General features: G+C 50.0%; 1 protein-coding gene across 1 annotated transcript; it reads left to right on the top strand.

The window, feature by feature from the left end:
- The first annotated feature begins 326 nt into the window (after positions 1–326).
- On the top strand, positions 327–7,666 carry UBE2Q1 (ubiquitin conjugating enzyme E2 Q1). The gene is made up of 13 exons (XM_049782279.1): positions 327–689; positions 2,747–2,851; positions 3,013–3,117; positions 3,683–3,733; positions 5,209–5,349; positions 5,544–5,628; positions 5,828–5,888; positions 5,961–6,051; positions 6,138–6,196; positions 6,276–6,324; positions 6,506–6,601; positions 6,782–6,848; positions 7,179–7,666. The coding sequence occupies exons 1-13, from the start codon at positions 342–344 to the stop codon at positions 7,208–7,210; spliced, it is 1,290 nt and encodes a 429-aa protein (XP_049638236.1). The 5' UTR covers positions 327–341; the 3' UTR covers positions 7,211–7,666.
- The last annotated feature ends 19,578 nt before the right edge of the window (positions 7,667–27,244 follow it).

Genomic DNA, 27,244 nt, shown 5'->3' with positions numbered 1-27,244 from the left:
GGAGCGAGGGAGGGAGGGAGGAGCGGGCTAGCAAGACGAGAGCGGGTCACGTGAGAGGCGGGCGGGCGGGCGGGGCGCGGTCACGTGGGGGAGGAAGGGGCGTGGCGCGCGGCGAGGGGGCGTGGCGCGCGGCTTCCGGCGGCTTCCGGCGCGGGGCGGGGGGGGCCTGTCCCGGAGGTGGCGGCGGCGCCATCTTGGCGAGGGGGGATCAGGAAGTGCGGCGGACCGCGGCGGCGGCGGCGGCGGCGGCGGCGGCGGCGCGGAGCCCGGAGCGGAGGCCGGAGGGAGGGCGGGGAGGGAGGCTCCCGGCCCGCCGGCCCCGGAGCGGAGCGGAGCGGAGGATGCAGCAGCCGCAGCCGCAGGGGCAGCCGCAGCCGCAGCAGCAGCAGCCGGGGCCGGGGCAGCAGCAGCAGCAGCAGCAGCAGCTGGGGGTGCAGGGGGCGGCGCCGGGCTCCGGGGGCGGCCCTGGCGGGGGAGGCCCGGGCCCCGGCCCCGGGCCTTGCCTGCGGCGGGAGCTCAAGCTGCTCGAGTCCATCTTCCACCGCGGCCACGAGCGTTTCCGCATCGCCAGCGCCTGTCTCGACGAGCTCAGCTGCGAGTTCTTGCTCGCCGGGGCCGCGCCCGGCCCGCAGCTGCCCCCGCGGGGTTCGGGCCCCGGGGAGCCCGTCCGCATCCACTGCAACATCACGGTGAGACGCCCCCCGGCCCGGCTCCCCCGGGGGTCGCGCGCCTGGGCGCCCCCCCTCGGGAAAGCGGCCGCCCCCCTCTCTCGTGCACCCCGTCCGGCCCCTTTTTAGGGCACACTTTGACTCAGAGCAGCGGGGACCCCCCCCCTCTTGTGCGCCTCTAAGGGGGGGTCTCTATTTTAGGGGGGTCCAACCCCGGCTCCTCCTTTTGCTCCTGCCACTCCCCTCCTGCACCCGCTGCTGGGCCACCCCCATGCCCACATACCCCACACTCTAGGCCTCTTTCAGGTCACACCCCACTCAGGTCAGGGCCCCTGACTCCTGTGAGAGGACCCCCCCCCCGTGCACCTCTAGGGGGTTCCCTTTATTTTAGGGGGGCCAACCCTGGTTCCTCCCTTTGCTCCTGCCACTCCCCTCCTGCACCCGCTGCTGGGCACCCCCATGCCCACATACTCAGCGTGGGGTATGTGGTTGCACTCTAGGCCTCTTTTAGGTCGCACCCCACTCAGGTCAGGGCCCCTGATTCCTGTGGGACTCCCACCCCCACCCTGTGCACCTCTAGGGGGTTTCCTTTATTTTAGGGGGCCAACCCTGGCTCCTCCTTTTGCTCCTGACACTCCCCTCCTGCACCCGCTGCTGGGCACCCCCTTGCCCACATACCCCACACTCTAGGCCTCTTTCAGGTCACACCCCACTCAGGTCAGGGCCCCTGACTCCTGTGGGGACGCCCCCCCCATGCACCTCTAGGGGGTTCTCTTTATTTTAGGGGGGGCCAACCCTGGTTCCTCTCTTTGCTCCTGCCACTCCCCTCCTGCGCCCACTGCTGGGCACCCCATGCCCACATACCCATGGTGGGGAATGTGGCTGCGCTGTCGGCCCCTTTCAGGTCACACCTCACTCTGGTCAGGGCCCCTGACTCCTGTGGAACCCTCCACACACCTTGTGCAATCTTAAGAGGTCCCTTTATTTTGGGGGCCAACCCTGGCTCCTCCCTTTGCCCCTGCCACTCCCCTCCTGTGCCCGCAGCTGGGCACCCCATGCTCACATACCCATAGCCGGGTATATGGCTGCACTGTTCCGGGTAGTAGGAAAAGAGGGTTTCTTCCTCTCTCTTCCCAGGCCTGCTATCCTCCCCTTGCCTGCCTGCACCCCTATTACCCCTCCTCGCCACAGCCTAGCAGGCTTGGAGGGGCTTCCTGTGGGGCCTGGCCTAGATGTCTTGGGGTGCAGCAGATGGGGGACAGTTCCAGCATCCAGATGAAGGGCTCCAGAAGGAGCTTACTGTGGGACAGTTTTTTAGGGGGGGTCTCTGTGACTGTTAGGTGCTGGGCAGAACCCAGGTGGGCTGGCCTGGGTGAGTCTGGTGGGTACCCACAGGTTTCAAAGACCCCCTCATTCCCCCACCTTCCCTTAGCCTGACTCCTGAAAAAGTTCCCCCCCTAGGCCAGGAGACAGCTAGCCAGAGTAGAGAGAGCTAACTGTGAGGAAGGGGTGGGTCTCCTGGGGGAAAGTCTTGTTCCTAACTCTAGGCCGCTGCGCTTCATGTGGGGACACATCTTGCTGCCTTTCCAGCTGCCAGAGGCTGTCACTGTCTTTGTCCCCAAAGGGACTGAACTAGGGGCACCTGGTCAGATCTGTGTCCCTCATCAGGAAAATGTGGCTGGGCCATGAAGCAACTCACCCACCACTCAACGCTACCCACCCCATATGGGCTGGGTTGGGGTGGGGTTCTGCCTATCCTCCCTCCACCTCAGTGTGGCTGGCCTGGGTCACCCCTCAGTCGAATTGGAACAGCAGAGTCTAGGGGCTTGTGCTGGGGTGCATAAGACTGGGAAACTGTGAAAGGTCTAGTGATTTATGCCACAGAAGCTGAGAAGGCGTCCCAAGTTCCCTCACAGAAATAGAAGGAGCATTCCGTTTTGATGTCACCATGAGACTATTTCCTGGCCTTTCGTTTTGGGGGGGAGCTGACCTGGGTTTTTATGGGGTAGGGGCAGCAGCGCACAGGCACTTTTATTCTTCATGGCCTCTTACCCTGACACGTTCCCTCCTCTCCTCAGGAATCTTACCCTGCCGTGCCCCCTATCTGGTCAGTGGAGTCTGATGACCCTAACTTGGCTGCTGTCCTGGAGAGGCTGGTGGACATAAAGAAAGGAAATACTCTGGTGAGGGGGCCTTGGTGTTGGGGTTTGGGTGCATTTTCTCTTCTGGCATGAAGACATAGATTGGATGGAGAGCATGTGTGAGTGTTAATACTCATTCCTGCCCTGGTCCACATTAGGGTTGGGAAAGAATATTTGAGGTCTCAATGGTCCCCTCCCCCCAGCTCTTGCAGCATCTGAAGAGGATCATCTCTGACCTGTGTAAACTCTACAACCTGCCTCAGCATCCAGATGTGGAGATGCTGGATCAGCCATTGCCAGCAGAGCAGGTGAGAAGCAAGGGGTTTTAGCCTCTGTTGCGCAGGGTCACTCCACCTAAGATGGTTGAGGCACTTTCGTTGGAACCTGTTGGCAGCCACTTCTCTTTGACCACACACAGTGCGACTCTTGACCTCTTTCTGCTGTAGATGAGGAGGGCCTTATTCTTCCTGGCCACGAGCTTCCTGTCTTGTCGCCAGACACAGGCAGTGCTCATCACATGGAGAAGGAGGGGACTTATTGTTGCGTTAGCAGTGGTGGCCCTAGGGACTCAAGCCCTCTTTAACAATCCAAGAGGGGTTCTTGGGAAATTCAATCTGGAGTTGGAGAGGCAGATGACAGAAACTGCCGTTTCATTCATTTCTTGTTCTTTGGCGTCTGGTAGCTTAATAATAGGCTGGCGTTAAAGTCATTCCCTGGCCTGTAGCATTCACTTCTATCTGGCTAGCAGAAGGCTTTTCAGCCAGAGGGCATAGCTTCCAGGCATGGCCACTTGGGATTAGGTCAGAGACTGTCTTCAAGGAAGCTTCTGGGTCCTTGATTGTGGCCTTGATTGTGATCCCTTACCCTCCACAGTGCACACAGGAGGATGTGTCTTCAGAGGACGAAGATGAGGAGATGCCAGAGGTAAGCAGCGCTGGCGGGAAGCTCTTTAGTCAGTGGCACTATGGGACCTCTTAATTCCACAGCACTGTTGACCCAGAACTAGGGAGAAGAAAATGTCAAGACAGAAGATAGGGTTTGCACATGCTATCATAGTCAACTGAGCATCTGTTCAGCCAGTCAGTGAAGTACCATCCTGAGCGTGCATTTTGTAGCTTCTCTGTTTTAATTGGGACAGTGATGTAATCTGGGTTTTCTGAAGGATGCTTATTCTAAAAAGAAATGTGGGCTTTCCAGAGAGAGGAGGACAGAAGGTAAAAGAGAGCTGTGCTCCAAGAAGGATCCGATGAACCTAGGGTACAGTGCAGTAATGCAGAGGTTACTCAGCCAGAGTTGAGGTGCAGATGTCTCCCAAGTAGACTGCTCTTCATCTTGTTAAACCATGTTTCTAGGTATGACTAGGGAATTGGAACACTTCTATGGATGTCTTAAGTGTTCATAGTATATCAGTACCAAATAACCTGATGTTCTTCTACTACAGAATATTAGAATTAACGTCAGAGTTAGAATTTGGTTGTATGCTTTGGGGCCACACCTGGTGGTGTATAGGCATGCGGTGCAGGGATTGAACCTAGAACTTCTGCATTGAACTTTTTTCCATCTTAACTCTGCTAATGGTTGTAGGGCCTCAGTGTCCTCGTGTGCGAAACAGGCACAATTGTGCCATGGTGTGAGTGCATCTGAGTGGAGTGAGTTTGTGCATCAAATGGACCAGTCTGTATGGAAAGCAGTAGTAGGTGTCAGCCACTCTGATGGGAGGCTGGTGGCTCTATCCTGCCTGAGCACAGCACTCGATGCTCACCTGATCTGCACTGGGCACACATCTAGGCTTCATCCTCTCCAGGACTGAGGATCTCCAGTCAGAGGGCTGGTGAGGCACAAGGCCTTCCTTCCCGGTCCCAGCCCTGAGCCCTAGAAGTAGGGTCCTTTCCATGCTTGGTGAACTGCTTGCTTGCTGTCTTGAGTGGGGAAGGGCCATAGCTTCTGCTTGATCTCCCCCTCTCCATGAATGGCCTTCCTTGTGTCCACTTAGTGGCAACCCCCTCTGCCTGGGCCAGGCATGAGTGCCTTAGTCCACAACCTGGAGAGTTGTGGGTACAGTGCCATGCAAGAGTTATTCTGTGATTCAGGGAAGAATTGCTACGACTAAGCGAATTTTTGTGATACTTCAGGCAGGGCAGGTTCATTTGAGGAGGGAGGAGGAGCCAGAGGCCCTGCTACCACTGTCCCCAGTTTGGTTTAGTTATGCAGCTCAGGGACTTGTAGGTCTGCTTGGAACATTCAGTGCGAGTTTTGTCTGTGTTTCGGGGGTGTGGGGGGACTGAAAATGGAAAGGGCCCTGCTGTCCTCATCAGGCCACCCTCTGGGAAGGTCATAGCCCCTCCCCCAGCCTCCAGTGGTTTCTCTCCTCTCCCTCTCCCACCCTACACCTGGCCCAGGACACAGAAGACCTGGATCACTATGAAATGAAAGAAGAAGAGCCAGCTGAAGGCAAGAAATCTGAAGATGATGGCATCGGAAAGGAAAACTTGGCCATACTAGAGAAAATTAAAAAGAACCAGAGGCAAGATTACTTAAATGTACGTGCCTTCTGGGATGAGGCCGGGCTGACTGGGAGGTGGTAGGCCAGCACCTGTGTCCCCCACCCCATATCATCTGTGGGCTTTTGGGAGTGAGTCACAAGTGTGCCTGACCTTGCCTGCACCTATCTGCACGCTGTCCTCACGGGTATCCCCAAGCCCATGACTGAGTCACATCTGTCCCTCTGGCGCAGGGTGCGGTATCTGGCTCGGTGCAGGCCACTGACCGGCTGATGAAGGAGCTCAGGGATATTTACCGATCACAGAGTTTCAAAGGCGGTGAGTCTGTCTGTCTCTGCAGAGCCCCTGGAAACATCTCATTGGGGACCCCAGAGCCCTAGGACACACGAGTTTCAGACCAAGACTGGAAGTGTGGCCAGTAGCTTAGGCTGAGCATGCCTCCTGGGAGCACGAGGAGCCTTTGGTCTTTTCCCCACAGCAGGGCCTTACCCTTTTCCCATCCCTTCCCTGCTTCCAGGAAACTATGCAGTGGAACTCGTGAATGACAGCCTGTACGATTGGAATGTCAAACTCCTCAAGTGAGTTGGGGAGGGTGGGCAGCGGTGGTCCGCAGGGGAGCCTGTGGCGCTAAAGTAGGCCCATTATTTCAGGGTTGACCAGGACAGCGCTTTGCACAATGATCTCCAGATCCTCAAAGAGAAGGAAGGCTCTGACTTCATTCTCCTCAACTTTTCTTTTAAAGTGAGGCTTGCCTTCCAGTGTTCCCCCTCCCCCCATCCCAGCCTTGTGGAGGGCGACCTTCCCTTACTGGTCCTTGTCTCCTTCAGGATAATTTTCCCTTTGACCCGCCGTTCGTCAGGGTTGTGTCTCCGGTTCTTTCTGGGGGGTGAGTGTCCAGGCAGTTCCTGCTGCGGAGGGCCAGGGGACCGGGTGCTTCAAGACACTGATTGGCCTTTCCTGTGCAGGTATGTTCTGGGCGGAGGTGCCATCTGCATGGAACTTCTTACCAAACAGGTGAGCCATGGCCAGAGCCTCGCACTCAGCCCTGTGGGTCGGGTGAAACACCCCATGAGGCCCATTGATTCTGCTTGAGAAGGCCTGCCCCACTGACCTTCCATAGCTAGATGGTGGCCCTGCTGGAGCACAGAGGCTTCTCAGAAACACTTCCCAACTGTCTGCTCTGTGCTATTCCCAGGGCTGGAGCAGTGCCTACTCCATAGAGTCTGTGATCATGCAGATCAGCGCCACACTGGTCAAGGGGAAAGCACGAGTGCAGTTCGGAGCCAACAAAGTGAGGATTTGGAGGGAGGAGGGCACTGCTCCCCAAAGGAGCTCCCTGGCCATCCCCGGGGAGGGTACCCAATGCCTCGGCAGAGCCCAGCACTGGGTCTCTGGGTGGTAGCGAGGGAAGGGAGGGAATCGAGGCCACTGTTGGCCTGGCATGTCTGATGCTGTGGCTTCCTTTCCCCAGTCTCAGTACAGTTTGACAAGAGCACAGCAGTCCTACAAGTCCTTGGTGCAGATCCACGAAAAAAACGGTGAGGCTGGAGCTGGATTTGAGATTCAGACATTTGCCAGAACCCTGATTTTACTTCCAGCAAAACAGCAATAAATGCCCTTTGGTTCCCTCCTGCCCCAGGTTCCAGAGAAGAGCTGGAGGGAGGGATGGTCTCCCTTGCCTGTGCCCAGAAAAGTATACTGGACTTGGTGTTGTGGCTCCTTCCCCAGCACCCACCTATCTAGCTTATGCTCCCCACCTTAAGCTCACTTTCCTGGACTGGCTGGCTGTGCCCTGGAAGGGTCAATGGGAACTGGGAGCAGAGACTGTGGCCTGTTCTCACTCACTCTGGTCTTGGGTTTCTTTGCAGGCTGGTACACACCCCCAAAGGAAGACGGCTAACCCTGGGGGCCGGCCCCCTTCTCCCTCCCCAGGCGCCACTGGACCAATTACCTTTGAATGCTGTATTTGGGTCTCACGCTGCCTCTGTGGTTCCCTCCCTCATTTTTCCTGGACGTGATAGCTCTGCCTATTGCAGGACAATGATGGCTATTCTAAACGCTAAGGAAAAACACACACACAGAACTGTCTTCAAGTACTCCAGACTGACTCACAGACCAACCAACCACTTGGCTGGAACCCTTGCTAGCAGGCATTCTTATAAGAGAAACTTTCAAGCCTCCTTCTTCTGCTGGAAACTCAGCTGTGCTCCAGACTAGAGCCTCCTTACCTATGCTATGGATTTTTAATTTATTTTCTCTTATTTCATGTACACTGCTTTTTTTGGTTACAGTGTATGATGGATGTGTATGGAAAAAATGTATCTTTGGGAAAACAATTACAGTTTGTTAATTTGAAGACGCTGGTCTTGGCTCATCTTTTTATTCCCACACATGGCCCCCCTCCTGAGCTGTTGGGCGGTGGGGGTGGGGGTGCCAAGCCACTGTGGCTTTAGGAGAGAAGCCGTGCTCTGCTCTGGGGCAGGTGAGGCTGAAGCACATCACCTGCTCCCAGCACTCCCTAAAGCCTCCAGAGTGACCAGCGCCCACACCCAGGATGCTGTGCCTGGCCTGCAGACAAGGACGCTATAGTAGGTGGACACAACCTTGTTCCTAGGACTGTTCTTCTATTGTGTGCAGATTTCTAAGAAGACTAACAAGGCTTCAGAGGCTGTTGCATAGAACTGCTCTGACATGAATGGGTTTGGGGGACTGAGTGTCTGTCTACATGGTCATTTCCGCTCTCAATGATACTTGAGCTGCGTCTCGGCTATGCATTTGCTTCCCTCCCTCTGGAAACCACTTTCATGCAGGAATTAAGCGTTACAGTTGGTGCCTCCCTTACTTCCCCCACCCTTTATTTCATCTGCTCTTTGGAAAGAATGGGACATGGCTTTGAAGTTCTTGGAGAACCTCGGATCCTTCCAAGGCCAAGCCTGGCCTTCCAGTGGGCCTCTTTGGAAGGGCCGACTTAGTCCTTATGCCTTGTTGTCAGCCCTTTTGGGGCTCAGGAAACTGCTGCAAGGGGAGAATGGGGTGAGGTGTCTGCTGAGCTAACTGCCAGTGCCACATCGTCCCTTCCTGCTGTTGGAAGAGGACAGGCTCCCTCATACTGGCCATAAGCTCACCTCAGGGTTGAGCACCCTGAGTCCGAGCCACGGCCATTTGACTTACATGAAGCCAGGGATGGCTCAGTAAGGTCCCCAAGTTTCAAAGGCACAGATGGCCAGTGGCCTGGGAACCTGTAGGATACCAGGGGAGTTCTGGAATGTTCTGAAATAGCGACCTTCCATTGGCTATTTCCCCTGGTGTTGCTGCTTCAGGTAATGAGAGTTCTCATTGCTGCTGTAACTCTCCACCTGTTTCATTAGGGGTGTTCATGTGTGTTGGTTGAGGTGGCGGACAAGAGAACCTTGAAGTAAAACTTCCAGAGTTAAAATATGGTTTCAGGCGTGGGCTCTCTTTGGGACCTGCCACCAGTCCTGGCGGGAATGTAGACTGTGTTTTTTAGTCACGTGTACTGTGATCTGTCCTCTGTATTACGTATTTTGTAATGTATTTTTCTCATCTACCAAAGGATGAAACAAATAAAGTTATTTAAATAGTTTGGTTCTAACATTATTTAAAGAACAGGGCTCCACTCCCATGAAACAGACATTTCTTTCCTTACTCAGCACTTTCTTTAGGACCTTAAACGTAGGGTTCTGATGACGTTAGAGTATAACAGTCAAGGTTACTCCTAAGGCAACTTTCTCTTTGGTGACTGTCCTGCACCTCCCGTGCATCCTGGTCCCCAAGCCCAAGCCTGAGGCAGTGAGTGGGCAGCCCCTTGGGTTATGGTTCTGTGGGGCAGGGCTGACTGGACAGTGACCGGTAACACGAGCCCTGCTGACATGTATTCATCGGCTCATCATAGTCTGACATTCATGACTGACTTGCTCACTAAAGGCTTTCCACCTGAGTCAGCTACGGGCTGCCAGGAAAAGCACGTAGGGGCCTCTCGTCCCTTCAGCTCCATGTGCACCGGGGTGCAAATGAAGGGGAAAAGCCTGCCGGCTTCCAGTTTTCAACTAAAGTTTTCTTGGGTTCAAAGTGCTGTGTTGGGGAACCTAAAACACAGGAGAAAGAAAGTGTATGCTCTCACATGAAATGGAATCTGGAGTCAAAGCCAACGCAGATGAAATCAGTGCTGGGCATTTGGGTTTTGCCCCTCTTCGAGAAGGGCCCCAGCGAGCGGGACAGGAATGTGGACCTGCGCAGCGGAACTGGACCATGTGGCTCTCGCCTGCTATTTAAATTCTTCAAATGTGCGACAGGAAGGGAAAGCAGATCTTTTTTTTTTTTTTTTTTTTTTTTTTTTTTTGATTTTTGGGCCACACCCGGCGGTGCTCAGGGGTTACTCCTGGCACCATGCTCAGAAATCACTCCTGGCAGGCATGGGGGACCATATGGGACACCGGGATTCGAACCAACCACCTTTGGTCCTGGATCGGCTGCTTGCAAGGCAAACGCCGCTGTGCTATCTCTCCGGGCCCAAGGGAAAGCAGATCTTAAGGCAGAAAGGCCAGTAGCCCTGTAGCCCTTGAAGAAGTAGGCAGAGCCTTGGAGGGGAAGAACACGTCAGTTAACTCCAAGCCCAAGTGCCTGTGATTTTTCCCTCTGAGGGTGTGATGGCAAAGGCCAGCACACCCATGGTGACTCCCGGTCAAGCAGGAGACAGGGAGGGGCGTGAGAGGCTGCGGCAGGCACTCTGGCTGCAGCAGCTTGAGGCAAGCCCCTGCCAGTCAGTGCCTGCTTGCTCCCTGCTGCCGGGATGGAGCGAGGTGGGGTGGGCATGGGAAGCCCTTCAATGCAAGCACTGTTATGGTTACAATGATCACAGACCGCAGAGCTGTTGTACTCTGGAGAGCTGGACTGACAGCAGCAGAGAGAGCAGAGGGGCTGCGAGTTTGCCAGGACAGCGTCCTGCATGTTGGAGCCAGGCAGGGTGGGGGTACAGCCTTCTCTCCCAGTCCTGCCAATCTGCCAAATCCTGACATTGCCCAGACACATGAGACAGGCGCATGTTAGGTGAAGTAGGGACAGAAGAGTGAAGGCAAGGTTTATTAGGGGTGGTAACTGCCTTTTATGCAGCTGACCCCCATTTGCTCACTGGTACCATGTGATCCCCCAAGTAGCTGCATATGGCTCCAAACCTTGCCCCTGGCCCAGAAGAATGAACCGTTGACTCCTGCCCTGTGAGGCCGTTCTCTCATGTTCTCACTTCTTGCAGCCTCTCTTCACCCTCCTGTCCTCTCTGGGCTGGGCTAGTCCACACGTGAAGATGAGCACGGCCCAGCTGCTCTGCTCCACTCTGCCCTGGGCCACTCCTACCCACATGGAGCCTGCCTGGAATGCACAGCACTGCCTCATGCAAAGGCCAAAATGGCCTGTGGGTGGCGCCCTTGACTACTGAGCACAAAATGGAGAGCCGTGGGGCACTAGGGAAGATGATTTTTTTTCCTCTTTGAGTCTGCTGAGAGGGGCTGGGTCACACCCAATGGGTCCTGGGGGTTCCCTGGCTCAGTGCTGGGGGCGCAAAGTGGGTCCTCCAGTCTGTTCCTTTCCCTCTGGACCTGGAGTTAGGAAGCGACTCTCACTTCTTCACCTCCTTCCATTTCCCCAAAGCCTTCTTCCCTATTTGCAGTTCTCCGAACCCTAGTCTCAAAAAGGGGAGAGTGTGGGAGGGGTTCCCTCATTTCAGGGACATAAGCACTGAGTCCTCCTGATTCTCAGAGGCTTATATTCTTCTCCAACAGAATCGTTGTCTGGTGAGACCTCCAAACTCAATGCAGGCAACAGGCAAAAAGCAGAGTGGCTTGAGCAGAAGTTAGGGACAGGGGCCCCTTCTTCCTGCTGCCCAGATGACTCAGTCACTGGCCGACACTTCAGGGAATGAGAGTTCACAGAGCTCCACCCAGTGTCAAAAGCCAACATTCTAGCAAGCTCTGCAAGTGGGGCTCAGATCAGGACGGGAGGGTCTACTGAGAATCCTGAAGTATGGGGGTGCACAGCCCTTCCAAACCTAACAGTTCTCCCAGAGCACTCCCTTTCTCTAACACAAAGCCTGGGTCAGCGGGGGGACAGTCCAGAAGACGTCACTCTCCAGGCTGCACAGGGAGCCCGTGGGGACAGTGGCCATCTGGCCAAAATCGATGAACGTAGCTGTGTGTGGCCCAGGCACCCACTGGCTCCAGCATTCAGTAAGTGGGAGAGCAGAACAGTGTGATGCCAGTGCTGTGACTTCTAGAGCAAGAATCAGGGAGCAGTAAGGACCGTCCTTGGGAGCAGGGCCAGGAGAGACAGCAGAGGGACCGAGAGCAGTCTCAGAACAGAGAGAAATGGGCAAAGCAGAGAGGCTTGAGGAGGTGGGAGGACTCGCCCCTTCAGCACACGCCTGTTCCAGCCACAGCCACGATTACCCAACTGGAGCTCGGCCAGACCACAGGCCCTGTGCTGCACTGCCTTGTCCTGCAGGTACGGTTCCTGCTCCTCGCCTCAGCCAGGCTGCTGAAGAGCACCTCACCTGCATGTTCTTGTGAAGTGTCTGGCTGGGCCTCACTACCTGCACTCATGCGAGGGTGCCAAGACAGCACCAGGAATGGGATCCCTCACCCCAAAAACTCATGGCGGGGGGAGGCTTCTTGCAGACCTCTGTGATGTGCATGGCCCAGTAGAACAAGGTCTGGGGGACCACACTGGTGACCAGCAGCCTGCCTCCCTGCTCACACTGAAGATGGTGGCCAGTCAGCTCGGGTCTCAGAAGCATTCCTGCAAAAGCAGTGCCAGGAAGGAACCCCTGGGGGAACAGCAGAAGAATACCCTGTCCCGTTTCCCTGCCAGCTGTTCTGGCAAGACCATGCACTGGCCATCACTTACCATGGCTCAGGTCGCACACTGTCCCACTCCTGAACATTATGCTAGTTCTGTTCCTTTCTTTGGACCGAGGGGTGCCATGCCAGCAGTAAGTACCATGGTGCCCAGCAGTGCCTTGTGGCACCAGGCATCAAGCCTGGCACTCCTACCTGCAGAGCATGTGCTCAGCAGGTGCCCACAGTGCAAATTTCCCAGCCACACAAAGGCACACAGTCTCCTGGGGTCCAAGATAGAGAAAGCTGGGGGCTTTTGCATGTATCAAAGGACACAGGTATTTTAAAATTCTTATTTCTTGGGGGGGTGTGGCCATAACTCCCACAAAGCAGATATGACTCTTAATGGGGCTCAGGGAATCCTATGTGGTGCTGAGGACTGAACCTGGGTCAGCCATGGGCAAGGCAAGCACCCTCCCTACTTGTCCTGTTTCTTTGCTCTGATTCGGGTTATTTTATGATCCAAGCCCTGAGAAATCAGTGTATGGCGCCCCCTTGCTGGAGCTTCTGGAGCTGCACGAGTGCTGCTGCAAGGCCCTGTGCTCTGGGACTCCGTCCCGGGTTTCTCAGCAGCCTGGTGGTTCCCGGTCGCCATGACAGTGGGCAGTGCAAAAAGTGCAAAACAGAAGGTGGAGTCCTAGAGGCAACCCCTGCTTCCGAAAGGTGTCGCACTCCCAGGCAGGATGTGATGGTCAGCAACTGGCTGACATGGCCTCCTGGGCTCAGCAGCAGGAAAGGGTGCTAAACGCCCCCTCTGTAATTCAGAAAGCTCCTGGAGAAGCCAATTTCTTGCAAGCTATTCTTGCACAGATGGGTCAGCGTGGTCCTGCAGAGACACACGCTGGGGGTTGCAAGTCTCACCCTGGCTTCTGGCCTGTTCTTAACCAGCCATTTCCTTTGCACCCGAGGGAAGAAAAGCAATGCTCAGGTCAGACCCGCTGCATACAGACCGATCAGCAGCTGTCAGGGGGACAGAGACCCTGAGCTCAGAGGCTCTGCAAACTAGTTTCTCAACCCCTTCTCCCTGGGTTCTGAACCCTTCAACAGAACTTACAAACTCAGATGCCTCTGAGGTCACACAGGCCCCTCCTGTTGGAGAAAGAGGAGACAAGGCGAGAAGGACATGCTGGAAGCCAGACAGAGCATCCAGGCCCCCAGCCATTCAGGCTTTCTTGCTCTCAGGGATCACCTCTACGCAGTGGAGCCCAGGCCAGAGCCCAGGACTTAGCCACTTAATGGGGTCTCTCCACTCCTCACACCTGCCCACCTCTGGGGAACAACACTTTGGACATCCCTCGGCCTCTTGCCATTCAACATTCACCCCATTACTCACCATAGCTGGGCTCACACCTCCTTCCCTCCCTGGGACTCTCTGCCCCTGTGAACATGGCTCTCACAAGGACTCACCCTGAGTGCCCGTGGTAAGATCCCCCACATGCTCCACTGAACATATCTGCTCCCTTCATTCAAAGCCCCATTTCCTTCCACACCTACCTTCCCCACTACCTGCCCAGGCCAGCTTCTCAGACTAGCTGCATCCTTGGTTCCAACTCAGGCTAATTGCCTTTCTCCACGGTTCCTCCACCAAACTCTCCAGCAAGATATAGTGCAGAGGGTAAGGTCAATGCAGGTTTGATTCCCAAAACCCCATAGAGGAAGATCCCTGAGCACAGAGCCTGGAGTAAGCCCTGAGCTCCACCAGGTATGACCCAAAGTCACACCACCCCTCTCAAAAAGTCCAGGTATTGGGGCCAGTGAGGTGGCGCTAGAGGTAAGGTGTCTGCCTTGCAAGCGCTAACCAAGGAAGGAGCGAAGTTCAATCCTCTGGTGTCCCATATGGTCCCCCCCAAGCCAGGGGCAATTTCTGAGCGCTTAGCCGGGAGTAACCCCTGATCATCAAGAGTTTGTGGCCCGAAAAAAATGTCCAGGTATTGAAAATGGATTGGACTTCAATTCTAGCTCCAGAAAGATTCCTTTGGTATGGGCCAATTACCGGTGTTCTGCCCGCAGGGCCACAAAGTCTACTGCTTACTGCTGTTGTGGGAGACACTTTGCACAGAGCCCGCAAGTCAAGACTTCCATGAGGCCCATCTCTAGGATTTCTCCCCCAGACCCCATTCTCCTCTCTCAGCAGCATCATATACTTTTTGGTGTTGTGTGTGTGTTTTGGTTTTGGGGTCACACCCAGTGGTGCTCAGGGGTCACTCCTGGCTCTATGCTCAGAAATCGCTCCTGGCAGGCTCACGGGACCATATGGGATGCCGGATTCGAACCAATGAGCTTCTGCATGAAAGGCAAACGCCTTACCTCCATGCTATCTCTCCAGCCCCCGTCATACATTTTTAAGACCCCTTATTTTTCATTTGTGTTTGTTTGGGAGCCACATACCTGGTGGGCTCAGGATGCCAGTGATCTAACCTGAATCAGCCATGTGCAAAGTAAATGCCCTACCCACTGTGCTATCTCTCCATACCCCACCCCCTTATTTCTTTTGTTTTTGTTTTTGAACCTGGTGATTCTCAGGGCTTACTCTGAACTCAGCACTCAACAATCACTCTTGGCAGGACTCAGGGAACTAAGTAGGGTGCTGGGGATTGAATCTGGGCTGCAAGCAAGGCACTATCCTATCTCACTATACTATCTCACTGGTTCCTTATTTCTGAACAAATCTTTATGCCCAATTCAGTTTGATTGTAACTTCCTGTAGGATTTCACAGTACTGCCAGGCCTAGGTCCTTCGGCAACCATTCTCTCTGAAGCTTTATGTTGAGATTGAGCTCCTTTTCTACTGTGCCAGGCTGTGGGTCTGCAACTTCTGCACTCATAACATCTGGACACTAGCTCACTGTGAAAAGACACATCTTTCACTCGGGGACTCCATGAGATGGAGTGAGGCCTCATCCCCACCTTTCCACTTCCTGCAGGGGTACCCCAAAAACTGATCCTCAATGACCTTATTACTTAAATCTATTTGACTACAAAATATGGCAGGATACAATCTCTCTCCCTGAAGCCATGCTAAGACTTAACAGAACTGTGAAAAATAACCTTTTAGGCCAGAGTGATAGCACAGTGGTAGGGTGTTTGCCTGGCATGCTTCCAACCCAGGACAGACCCGGGTTCAATCCCTATATGTCATAGATCTATCATCTCTGGAGCTAGTAGTTGATTCCTTGACACATGTTTCTGGCTTTGGACACCCTGTGTTTAGGTTAGAAGTTTTCCTTTACTTTTCCCTGTGATGCGCTTATGGAAACAGCCGCTCTTTTCTTATTGCTTAGTTGGTCCTTTTATAATGATAGAAAATATTACTTGGGCCCGGAGAGATAGCACAGCGGTGTTTGCCTTGCAAGCAGCTGATCCAGGACCAAAGGTGGTTGGTTCGAATCCCGGTGTCCCATATGGTCCCCCGTGCCTGCCAGGAGCTATTTCTGAGCAGACAGCCAGGAGTAACCCCTGAGCACCGCAGGGTGTGGCCCAAAAACAAAAAAAAAAAAAGAAAATATTACTTACTTTTGTATTTTATTATTGTTACTTTACTACAAAAAGGGGGAATTGTTATATATGAAAGCATTTCCATAAGATTTTTATCTCTGCCTGTTGTCCTACCTTCTACCTTCCAGGTGGAGGCGCTGTTGAGAGCCTAATAAATAGTCTGGGAGCGAGGTGCTCGGGATCTTTTGGTGTTTTTTCTGGCTCCAGGTGTTTTTTGGAGCTGGTAGTAGACTGGCAAAGGACTCTGCATCTGACCTTCTTACCCCTTTACCCTCCTGTCTGTGTGGACTATTTGCTGCAGATAAATATTACCAAGATTTCCTCCCCTACAAGGGGATAGGGGACTGGAACTCAATTTCTCATTCTGGGAGCTCTTTGAGGATCCATTGATGAACAATCAAGGTGTAAACGGGACCCAACACCTGACATCCCATATGGTCCCCTAAGCCTGCCAGGAGCAATTTCTGAGTGCAGATCCAGGAATAAACCCTCAGCGCAGCCGGGTGTGGCCCAAAAACAAAACAACAAAAATACCTTTTGGGACTCTGGAATTAGGTGAGAAGCCTGTGGCACATGATGGGGTGGAAAGAGAGTCAGCCAGCTTTGGACAAGTGAAGCCTGAATGCACTGCCTGAGGTTTCTCCAGCAACCACCGGGGAGGGCAACACCAGCAAACATCATGTCCCTGTGGGGACAGAGCAGATGGTGGGAGGCCTGAAGCAGGTGTAGCCAGAAGCAGTCGCATCCTCCATGAATGCCCCTTCCCAGCTCTTAACCTGCTTTCTGTCAGGCTGCTTCCTCTGCTCACTAATTTTCAGGAACTTTGAAGTTTTAAGAGCCTTTTTCTTTAGTTGGACTTAACTATCTAGATCTGAATGGAGAATAAGAGACTTTCTGTAAAGAGCTAGGAGTTAGAACTTCATGGGGGAGCAGGGCACACTACTGGATCAGGGAGGGCTCAAAGAGCAACGAGGAGAGGCCCTTCTTCAGAACATGCTCTCTGGGGACTCTGAAATGACTGCTGGGGACCATTTTGTAAGAGGACATTATTCTCCTTTGGATTTTCCCCCCAATCATTAAAAAACAAATTCCTAGAGTTTCACTCTGGGATTTAGCCCATTTGTAGCTTTCCTACCCATTTTGAACGGTACAATAAAAAATAATTTCTAGTCTTCAGCATCAAATGAAGGTGAAAGGACTTTGACCTGGGAACCAAGAAACACTATGGTGACATTTCCTGGGTTTTTCATCCCACTCTGTATCACTAAACTTAGAGCTAAAAGGACCCACAGCACCAACAGGCACTGACAGAACCTACCAAAAAGCTGCCCTCAGACGCACATGACACACCCAATCCTATGTGTAAAGTCCTATGTCAGAAGTTCAATGGGGCCGGAGAGATAGCATGGAGATAGTGTGTTTGCCTTGCATGCAAAAGGATGGTGGTTCGAATCCTGGCATCCCATATGGTCCCCCGAGCCTGCCAGGAGCGATATCTGAGCGTAGAGCCAGGAGTAACTCCTGAGCACTGACGGGTGTGACCCAAAAGCAAAAAAAAAAAAAAAAAAAAAAAAGAAGTCTGAGAGTTCTGACCCCAGGAAGCTTCAATGAGACACCCCAACATATCTACCTTAGTTATGTCAGACAAGGTCATGTACACAGCCAGGATGTCACCAGTCAGCCAGTCATCAATCCAGCCTACCCTTTCTGGTGCCCTGTCATGTGCTGGTGATAACTGGCCAACTGATTGGTGGCATCTCATGTGTTCCCCCTCTCTGGTATCCAGGAGCATTACTGGAGTCACACCTCTCCACAGAAGTCACAAGCCACCAGTAGGGGGTGTCTAAGGAGACTATCAGCAGAACCACAGCATGTGACCAACAAAGGTTCAATCCCAGCACTGCAAAGGGATCCCCTGAATCCCAGCAAGAGTTATCCCCGAACTAAGCACAGCCTGATATGGCTGCCCCACCGACACAAACAAAACAGTAAAAATAAGAGCAGATTTGTTGTGAAAACCATGGAGGCAGAAAGGCAGTCTACTTCTCAAGTGCTGACAGGAAAGAACCAAGAGAAATATCCTCCCGGAATGAAGGGGAAATTCAGACCTTCCCAAGGAAGGGAAACAAAGAATTTGTCACCAGAAGACCATCCCTTAAACAACAACTATAAAGGAAGTTCTTTAACCCTAGAAGGAAATGATAAAAAGAAGGAACCATGAAACATCAGGAAGAAAGAACAATGAAAAAAAATGAGGACAGAGAAGCACAATAGGGCTTCTTCCTTCTCTTGCCCTCTCTGGATTATGTTTGACAGCTGAAACAAAAATTAACAACATTGTCTGATGTGCTCCTAAATAAACCCAGAGGAAACATTAGTGACAATTAGAACAAAAGCAAGTTAGGTAAAATTGTTATGACTCACACTGGTAAAATCAGCAGACTGATGGTTACATAGAAACACATTCCCCTACATAAAATATAGCATCAGAAACAACTGCATAAAAGGTACACAAAGAGAAGTCAAGAGAGTTGCATTGTATGCTTCTACCCACTTTGACCCCAGCACCCCATATGATGGTCCCCCAAGTCTTCCAGGAGTGATCCCTGAGCTTAGAGCTAGGAGTAACCCCTGAGCACAGCCAGGATTGGTCCCCAAACCAAAACTAAACAAACAAACAAACAAAAAAGAATACACAACAACAACAACAAAAATACAGAATTCCACAGCAATCAATAGGATCAACTCCTCATGACTGGACACGACACCCCATGGAGTACATATCATCTGGGTGTAGATCACTGAGGGTAAACTCACCCTTTGGGTTAGAACAGATCCACTGAGTGTGACTTGACCCTCTAGATTTGAACAGATCCACTGAATATGAATCAATTTCCTAGGTGTGAATCATTTTGAACTGACCCTCTAGATTCACACCAAGTGTGAATTAATCCTCTAAGTGTGAACTGATTGACTGGGTGTGAACCAACACTCTGGTGTTAACTGACCCTCTGGGTGAGAACCAATTGACAGATGTGAATTGATCTTCTGGGTGTGAACTGATCTGATACCAAGACAGTCTCTATAGCTCTGAAGTCTCAGTAAGTGTCAGTAATGTGGAGCGTATTCTCTCACCCCAGAACTGTAGCAAAAAATAACGTGGAAGTCTCCAGATGGTGAGAAACAAAAAGGCACACTTAGAGGATTCAAAGGAAATTTGGAATGAAGAAATTCAAAGGAAATTTGGAAAATAGTTTGAACAGCATGAAAACACAACAGAAATTAAAATGGAGGGGCCGGAGAGATAGCATGGAGGTAAGGTGTTTGCCTTTCATGCAGGATGTCATTGGTTTGAATCCCGGCATCCCATATGGTCCCCTGTGCCTGCCAGGAGCAATTTCTGAGCCTGGAGCCAGGAATAACCCCTGAGCACTGCCAGGTGTGACCCAAAAACAACAACAAAAAAAAAAAGAAAAAAGAAATTAAAATGGAAAAATATCAAAATCTATGGACACTGGGTGAAAAACTAGGTCCTTTATAGGAAACTGTAAAACACTAAAAGTTATATTAGGAAATAAGAAAGATCACAAAATAGGGGCTGGAGAGATAGCTCACCGGTAAGGCATTTGCCTTGCACACAGCCAATCCAGGATCGACGGTGGTTTGAATCCCAGCATCCCATATACTGGTTCCCCGTGCCTACCAGGTGCGATTTCTAAGTGAAGAGAAAGGAGTAACCCCTGAGCACTGCCAGGTATAACCCAAAAACCAAAAAAAAAAAAAAAAAAATCACAAATTGTCTCAGGGGCCAGAGAGATAGCAGGGCATTTGACTTGTACTCGGTTAACACAAGACAGACCCCAGTTGGATTTCTGGCATCCCGTGTGGTCCCCCAAGCTTGCCAGGAGCAATTTTTGAGTGCAGAGCCAGGAATAACCCCTGAGCACTGCTAGGTGTAGCCCATAAACAAAACAAAAAAACAAACGAAATAAATAGAGGCCAGTGTTAGATAATACAGCAAGTAAGGCATTTGCATTGCATGAAGCCAATCTGGATTTGGTCCCCACCACCCCATATGGTTCCCTAGCACTGCAAGGAGTAATTCCTGAGTGCGAAGCCAGGAGTAAACTCCTGAGCACCATTAGCTGTGGCCCCAAAACAAAAACGAAGCAACTACAACAAAATAATGGCATTTGCCACCACTTGGGTAAAATCCTAGAATGTAAATCTAGCCAAACATGTTAGAATTATTTTAATAAAACCCATACAATAGGGCCCGGAGAGATAGCACAGCGGCGTTTGCCTTGCAAGCAGCTGATCCAGGACCAAAGGTGGTTGGTTCAAATCCCGGTGTCCCCCGTGCCTGCCAGGAGCTATTTCTGAGCAGACAGCCAGGAGTAACCCCTGAGCACCGCCGGGTGTGGCCCCCCCCAAAAAAAAAACCCATACAATAAAACTAAATATAAGATAATACAACTTATGGGCCGGGCGGTGGCGCTGGAGGTAAGGTGCCTGCCTTACCTGCGCTAGCCTAGGAGACGGACCGCGGTTCGATCCCCCGGCGTCCCATATGGTCCCCCAAGCCAGGAGCGACTTCTGAGCGCATAGCCAGGAGTAACCCCTGAGCGTTACCGGGTGTGGCCCAAAAACCAAAAAAAAAAAAAAAAAAAAAAAAAAAAGATAATACAACTTATAATATATAGTTTATATAAAAACTACGCAAAAATCAAATATCTAAAGAAATGGAAATTCTATATTCATGAACATTCCAACATTTAATAAAAATGCCAATTCTTTTTGCACAGGTTTATATATTTTAATTGGATTTCTAGCAAAAATCCAAGCAAAAATAATTGCAGGTATAGATAAAATTATTCCAAAGGAGCTAGGAACCATATGTTGGGGATCGAACCTGTAAGCTGGTGAGCAGCTGGCCACTGAACCATACTCACAGCTCTGAAACTTTATTTGTTTTTCTTGTGGGCCGTACCAGAAGTGTTCACAGACTATTCCTGGTTTGTTGCTTGCCCATGCAGTGAGGAGAATCGAACATGGTCTTCAGCATACAAAATACATATTCCAGGGGCTGGTGCGGTGGCGCTAGAGGTAAGGTGTCTGTCTTGCCAGCGCTAGCCTAGGACGAACCGCTGTGGTGTCCCATATGGTCCCTCAAGCAAGGGGCGACTTCTGAGTGCATAGCCAGGAGTAAACCCTGAGCGTCAACGTGTGTGGCCCCCCTCAAAAAAATACATATTTCAGGGGCCAGCGAGGTGGCGCTAGAGGTAAGGTGTCTGCCTTGCAAGCGCCAGCCAAGGAAGGACCCTGGTTCGATTCCCCGGCGTCCCATATGGTCCCCCCAAGCCAGAGGCAATTTCTGAGCACTTAGCCAGGAGTAACCCCTGAGCATCAAACGGGTGTGGCCCGAAAAACCAAAAAAAAAAAATCATATTTCAGCCAGCTGTTGATCTCTCTCTCTCTCTCTCTCTCTCTCTCTCTCTCTCTCTCTCTCTCTCTCTCTCTCTCTCTCTCTCTCTCTCTCTCTCTCTCTCTCTCTCTCTCTCTCCCCTTCGCTTAAACTCTAAACTCTTGTTTTGCTTGTTTCTAAGTCTCATGATTTACTCCAGACTTTGTGCTCAGAGATGACTCCTGGCCATGCTGGGGAGATAGTATGCAGTGGCAGGGAACAAACCTGGGTCAACCACATACAAAGTAAGCAAGTGCCTTAACCCCTGCACCATCTCTGTCCCCTGCCTAAAATGTTCTTCAAAAGAACACTAAAGTGGAAGGACCCAATCCCACACCCTACACCCTCTGACAGAAACAACCCAGTTCCAAGACTGAAATCAAAGAATATGGGCAGCTAAATCATTTCATGTGAGACTGGACTACAGGGATTAACAATGCTGGGTCTTTCCTTTTGAAAGGGGACCTGACTGAGCCCACCACATCCACCCCACCACCAGAAAGCCCGTAGCTCCAGTCCACCATTACCTTCTTCCCATCAGAAAAATAGACCTGCTCCTCCTCCAAACTCCAAAGGAAAATAATGGGGCCAGAGAGAAAGCACAGAGGTAGGGCATTTGCCTTGCATGTGGCTGACCTGGGACAGACCTAGGTTTGACCCCTGACATCCCATCTGGTCCCCTGAACCTGCAGGAGTGATTTCTGAGTGCAGAGACAGGAATAACCTCTGAATGCCACCGGGTATGGCCCAAAAGAAAACTAAAAGAAAAGAAAATAAAAGAATGGCTGCAAATTCTTCCCAAGTAGTCTGGTCCTGGCTGATACCTCTGTGGCATTCTCCAAAAGGAGGGAAGTAGATTCACTTCTCTGCATGAACTACAGCAGCCTCTGACATAAATGGTCCAGCTCCCCAACTTAATCTTATCCAACTATCAAGCCATCAGATTTGTTCAATGATGTATAAATCCTGGACCATGCAACAATATTTTATAACACCTCAATATTTTATAGTAGTGTCAGCCCAGTAGTGACACAGAAAATCTTATGGGAAAGTTATGTATTGATCAACCAAGCTCAGTGAGCCTAAACAATAGTCAGAGGACTCAACTAGCACAACCTCGGCCCAGTAAATCCTCAGACATGCCCTCAATAATGCTGTGGACAGATATTAGGTGCATTTCAAATTGAACTGTGTTTATCTAAGTTTTGATAATTCTATTTGCCTTTACGTTGTAACCAGCAGTATAAAGCAGATTTGTTTGTGCCTGCGTTAAGGCAGGCTCAATTGGGGACATTGGTCACATTGGTGGTGGGACTGGTTTTGAAATATTTTTTAATATCTTTATTTAAGTACCATGATCACAAACACGTTTGTAGTTGGGTTTCAGTTATAAAAAGGAACACCCCCTTTCACCAGTGCAACCTTCACCCCACCAATGCCCCCCATCCACCTCCTCCCCCACCCCCTGCCTATATTTGAGACAGGAACTCTATTTCTCTCACTCATTACCATTGTCATGATAATTGTCAGTGCAGTTATTTCTCTAACTGAACTCACCACTCTTTCTGGTAAGCTTCATATCATGGCCGGTCTTTCCAGCCCTCATCTCTATTGTCTCTGTGTATTATTACAATAATGTCTTTTATTTTCTTAAAACCCATACATGTATTATTACAATGTCTTTTATTTTTCTTAAATCCCTTAGATGAGTGAGACTATTCTGTGTGGTGTTTGAACACTAAATAGCTGAAACAAATGTGCTATGAACAACTTGGTAAGTCACAGAATTACCAAAATTAGAAAAAATAAATAAAGTGGAAGGAATCAGCCTACCCACATCAATATTGCTTTTATAGCTACAGGACCCAGACTATGCACAGACACTCACATCAATGGGAGAAAACTGAGAAACTGAAACAAACCCACACAAATATGCCCAGCTATTTATAAAGCTGAAAATCCAATTTAAAGGAAAAAATAGACTTGTTATTTAAAAAAAAAAAATACAAACGTTGCCGGGGCAACAGATGGTGTTGGCCATCTATCAGCAAAACCTAAAAATCAAGTTCCACAGATGACATAAAAATTAACTCAAAAAGAATCATAGACTTAAACAGAAAGCTACAGAATCATTAGGAAAAATAAAATTATTGAAACCTAGGGCTGGCTCCAAAGTTCTTAGACTAGATAACTAAGCTCTTTCACGAAAGGTTAGGATGCAAGTTCAATTCAGTTTAACCAATTGGGTTTCACGGGACACTCAGCTCTAGTGGTGTGCAAACAAAACAGAAACTAGAACATCAAGAACAAGAATGTGGGCCGGAGAGATAGCACAGCGGCGTTTGCCTTGCAAGCAGCCGATCCAGGACCAAAGGTGGTTGGTTCGAATCCCGGTGTCCCATATGGTCCCCCGTGCCTGCCAGGAGCTATTTCTGAACAGACAGCCAGGAGGAACCCCTGAGCAACGCTGGGTGTGGCCCAAAAACTAAAAAAAAAAAAAAAAAAAAAAAAAAAAAAAAGAACAAGAATGTGGGCCGGAGCTGTGGCGCAAGTGGTCAGGGCATCTGCCTTGCCCGCGCTAGCCTAGGACAGACCGAGGTTCGATCCCCCAGCATCCCATATGGTTCCCCAAGCCAGGAGCGACTTCTGAGCGCATAGCCAGGAGTAACCCCTGAGCGTCACCGGTTGTGGCCCAAAAACCAAACCAAACAAACGAACAAACAATGCTAGAGGGATCATGCTCAAGAAGATGTGGAGTAATTCAGCATCAAACTCAATGCCTGAGCACTAGTACGTTGGATAAGGTGCCTACCTTGCATGTGGCAGACCTGGGTTCAAACCTGGTGTCCCATAATATCCTTCTTTTTTTTCCCCATAATATCCTTCTGACCCTGCAAGGAGATATCCCTGAGCAGAGTCAGGAGTGATCTCTGAGTAACCAATGAGTGTGACCCAAAACTATATATTACATATACATTCAGTGGAAAAAGCCAATCTCCAAAGCTTACAGACTTGGATCATTCCACATACAGAACAAACTTGAAATGGGATAGATGAAGAGCTGATTATTTCTGATTGTCAGGGGCTCATGTGGGAAACAGGGAATGAGAGATTCTGAGCCTATGGCAATGCCCTTTCAGCCTTAGCTCCTACAGGATAGAACCAGAGCCGGGAGAGGGTAAAGATTACTGGGGAGTGATCTCTTGGTTGCATTGCAATGACAATGACCTCAAAACAGAAAGTTTAAATCAAGGACAGAGAACTGAGTGTTCTTGATTTGGTGATAGGGCTAAAACGGGGGACTGAACTATTGGCCACTTTGCTGAGTGCAATATATATATATATATATATATATATATATATATATATATATATATATATATATATATATATATATATATAGTTTTTGTTTTTGTTTTTCAGGCCACACCCGTTTGATGCTCAGGGGTTACTCCTGGCTAAGCACTCAGAAATTGCCCCTGGCTTGGGGAGACCATATGGGAGCTGGGGGATCAAACCGAGGTCCTTCCTTGGCTAGCGCTTGCAAGGCATACACCTTACTTCTAGTGCCACCTTGCTGGCCCCAGTGTTAGTTATATTATTGCAAATATCTTCTCCTATTTTCTGGCTCGAACAAATCTTCCCTAATAGTAACAATTAAAGACTACTTCTTTGGGAATGGGGTTCATACTCAGCAGTTTCAGGGAATTGGGCAAGATAGTGAGATTGAATCTGGAGGTTCTCACTTGCCTCTCAGCTACCCTCTGACCAGCAGTTACCCAGCTACTCTTTCCAAGTTCACCTTTTTGTGTGGAGAGTGCAGGGGGAAGATTAGGCTTTGTTTTTTGAGTTTTTTTTTTTTTTTTGTAGGGGGGGTTTAGGTCCACACACAGCAGTATTCAGGAGTTTACTACTGAGTTTGGGAAGACTATATAAGCCTTATATTATAAGGTGTCAGAGATTGAACCCAGGTCGATTTCATGCAAGGCAAGTGCCTTACCCACTAAACTATGTCTCTGACCCTCCAACTTACTACTTTTAACACAGTTAACACAGTTAACCCAATTCCAAAGTTATATTTTTTACTTCCCCCATACTCCCACCAAAGTTTTAAAGTTGGTTTTTCATGGGGCCGGAGAGATAGCATGGAGGTAGGGCCTTTGCCTTGCATGCAGAAGGACAGTGATTCAAATTCCGGCATCCCACATGATTCCCTGAGCCTTCCAGGAACTATTTCTGAGAGTAGAATCAGGAGTAGGCCCTGAGCGCTGCTGGGTATGACCCAAAAACAAAACAAAACAATAAAGCTTGTTTTTCATATTGAAGTCTAATTCATCTAGGATTTATTTCTATACCTTGGTAAGGCTGGAATATAATTTCCAGTCTAATCTTATCCCAGTCTAATGACCAGAATGTTTTCTCACTAGTAACCTGCATCACCAGCAGAGTAACAGATGCTGCACTGATATGAGCATCTTTCCAACCTCTCCGATGTATTTTATTGTTCAAACGGTCCAGCACAGAGTCAGCATTACAGAATACTCTAGTATGTCAGTCAAAATCTCCCAAATTCCTTTTCAAAAGGAAGTAAGTACCATAATTGTTGTTTTGTTTTTATTTTTAAGCTTTTATTCCTTTGCAAGTTGAGTTGGAGTTGGGTTGGTTAAGTTTTAGAATCAACCCATCCTGTAATGGAGAAAATTTTGTCTGATTTTAATAGATCAGATGGGGGATAAAGGACTCTTAAATTACTCTTTTGGTGGGTTTGAACCACACCTGGCAGTGCCCAGGGCTTACTACTGGTTATCACTGGGAGATCACTCCTGGAAGGCTCAGAGGACTCTACATAGCGTTAAGATGGAACCACGGTCAGTTGCCTGTAAGGCAAATGCCTTAACTCCTGTATTATCTCTTACTACTTCTTTCCATTCATAGACATGACTTGTTTTTCTGACTTCCATTAAGACTTGATTTTTTTTTTTTTTTTTTTGGTTTTTGGGCCACACCCGGTGACGCTCAGGGGTTACTCCTGGCTATGCGCTCAGAAGTCGCTCCTGGCTTGGGGGACCATATGGGATGCCGGGGGATCGAACCGCGGTCCGTCTCCTAGGCTAGCGCAGGTAAGGCAGGCACCTTACCTCGAGCGCCACCGCCCGGCCCCAAGACTTGATTTTTATTTATTTTATATTTTATTTTTTAATAATATGTTTATTTAAACACCATGATTACAAACATGATTGTAGTTGGGTTTCAGTCATAAAAAGAAAATCCTCGGGCCCGGAGAGATAGCACAGCGGCGTTTGCCTTGCAAGCAGCCGATCCAGGATCAAAGGTGGTTGGTTCGAATCCCGGTGTCCCATATGGTCCCCTGTGCCTGCCAGGAGCTATTTCTGAGCAGACAGCCAGGAGTAACCCCTGAGCACTGCCAGGTGTGGCCCAAAAACAAACAAACAAAAAAAAATCAAAAAACAAAAGAAAGAAAGAAAGAAAGAAAGAAAGAAAGAAAGAAAGAAAGAAAGAAAGAAAGAAAGAAAGAAAGAAAGAAAGAGAGAGAGAGAGAGAGAGAGAGAGAGAGAGAAAGAAATAAAGAAAGAAAGAAAGAAAGAAAGAAAGAAAGAAAGAAAGAAAGAAAGAAAGAAAGAAAGAAAGAAAGAAAGAAAGAAAGAAAGAAAGAAGAAAGGAAAATTATCTTCATCAGTTTAACATTCTCATCACCAATGCCCCCCATCTTCCTCCTTTCCCAACCCCTGTCTGTATTTGAGATAGGTATTCTACTTCTCTCACTTCCTAACATTGTCATGATAGTCGTTAGTGTAGTTATTTTTCTTTTCTTTTCTTTTCTTTTTTTAGTTTTTGGGTAACACCCAGCGGTGCTCAGGGATTACTCCTGGCTGTCTGCTCAGAAATAGCTCCTGGCAGGCACAGGGGACCATATGGGACACCGGGATTCGAACCAACCACCTTTGGTCCTGGATCGGCTGCTTGCAAGGCAAACGCCGCTGTGCTATCTCTTCGGGCCCTGTAGTTATTTTTCTAACTGCATTCACCACCACTCTTTGTGGTGAGCTTC

Source organism: Suncus etruscus, chromosome 10, assembly GCF_024139225.1.
Source record: "Suncus etruscus isolate mSunEtr1 chromosome 10, mSunEtr1.pri.cur, whole genome shotgun sequence".
NCBI classification, from domain to species: Eukaryota; Metazoa; Chordata; class Mammalia; order Eulipotyphla; family Soricidae; genus Suncus; species Suncus etruscus.
The sequence above is the reverse complement of the archived record's forward strand: the minus strand, read 5'-3'. Positions and strand labels throughout refer to the sequence as shown.

Excerpts from the sequence above, each read along its gene's own strand:
- UBE2Q1 (XM_049782279.1), top strand. The coding sequence starts at position 342 with ATGCAGCAGCCGCAGCCGCAGGGGCAGCCGCAGCCGCAGCAGCAGCAG. Across the intron at positions 5,889-5,960 it reads TGGAATGTCAAACTCCTCAA|GGTTGACCAGGACAGCGCTT; the intron begins GTGAGTTGGGGA and ends CCATTATTTCAG. Across the intron at positions 6,197-6,275 it reads TCTCCGGTTCTTTCTGGGGG|GTATGTTCTGGGCGGAGGTG; the intron begins GTGAGTGTCCAG and ends TTTCCTGTGCAG.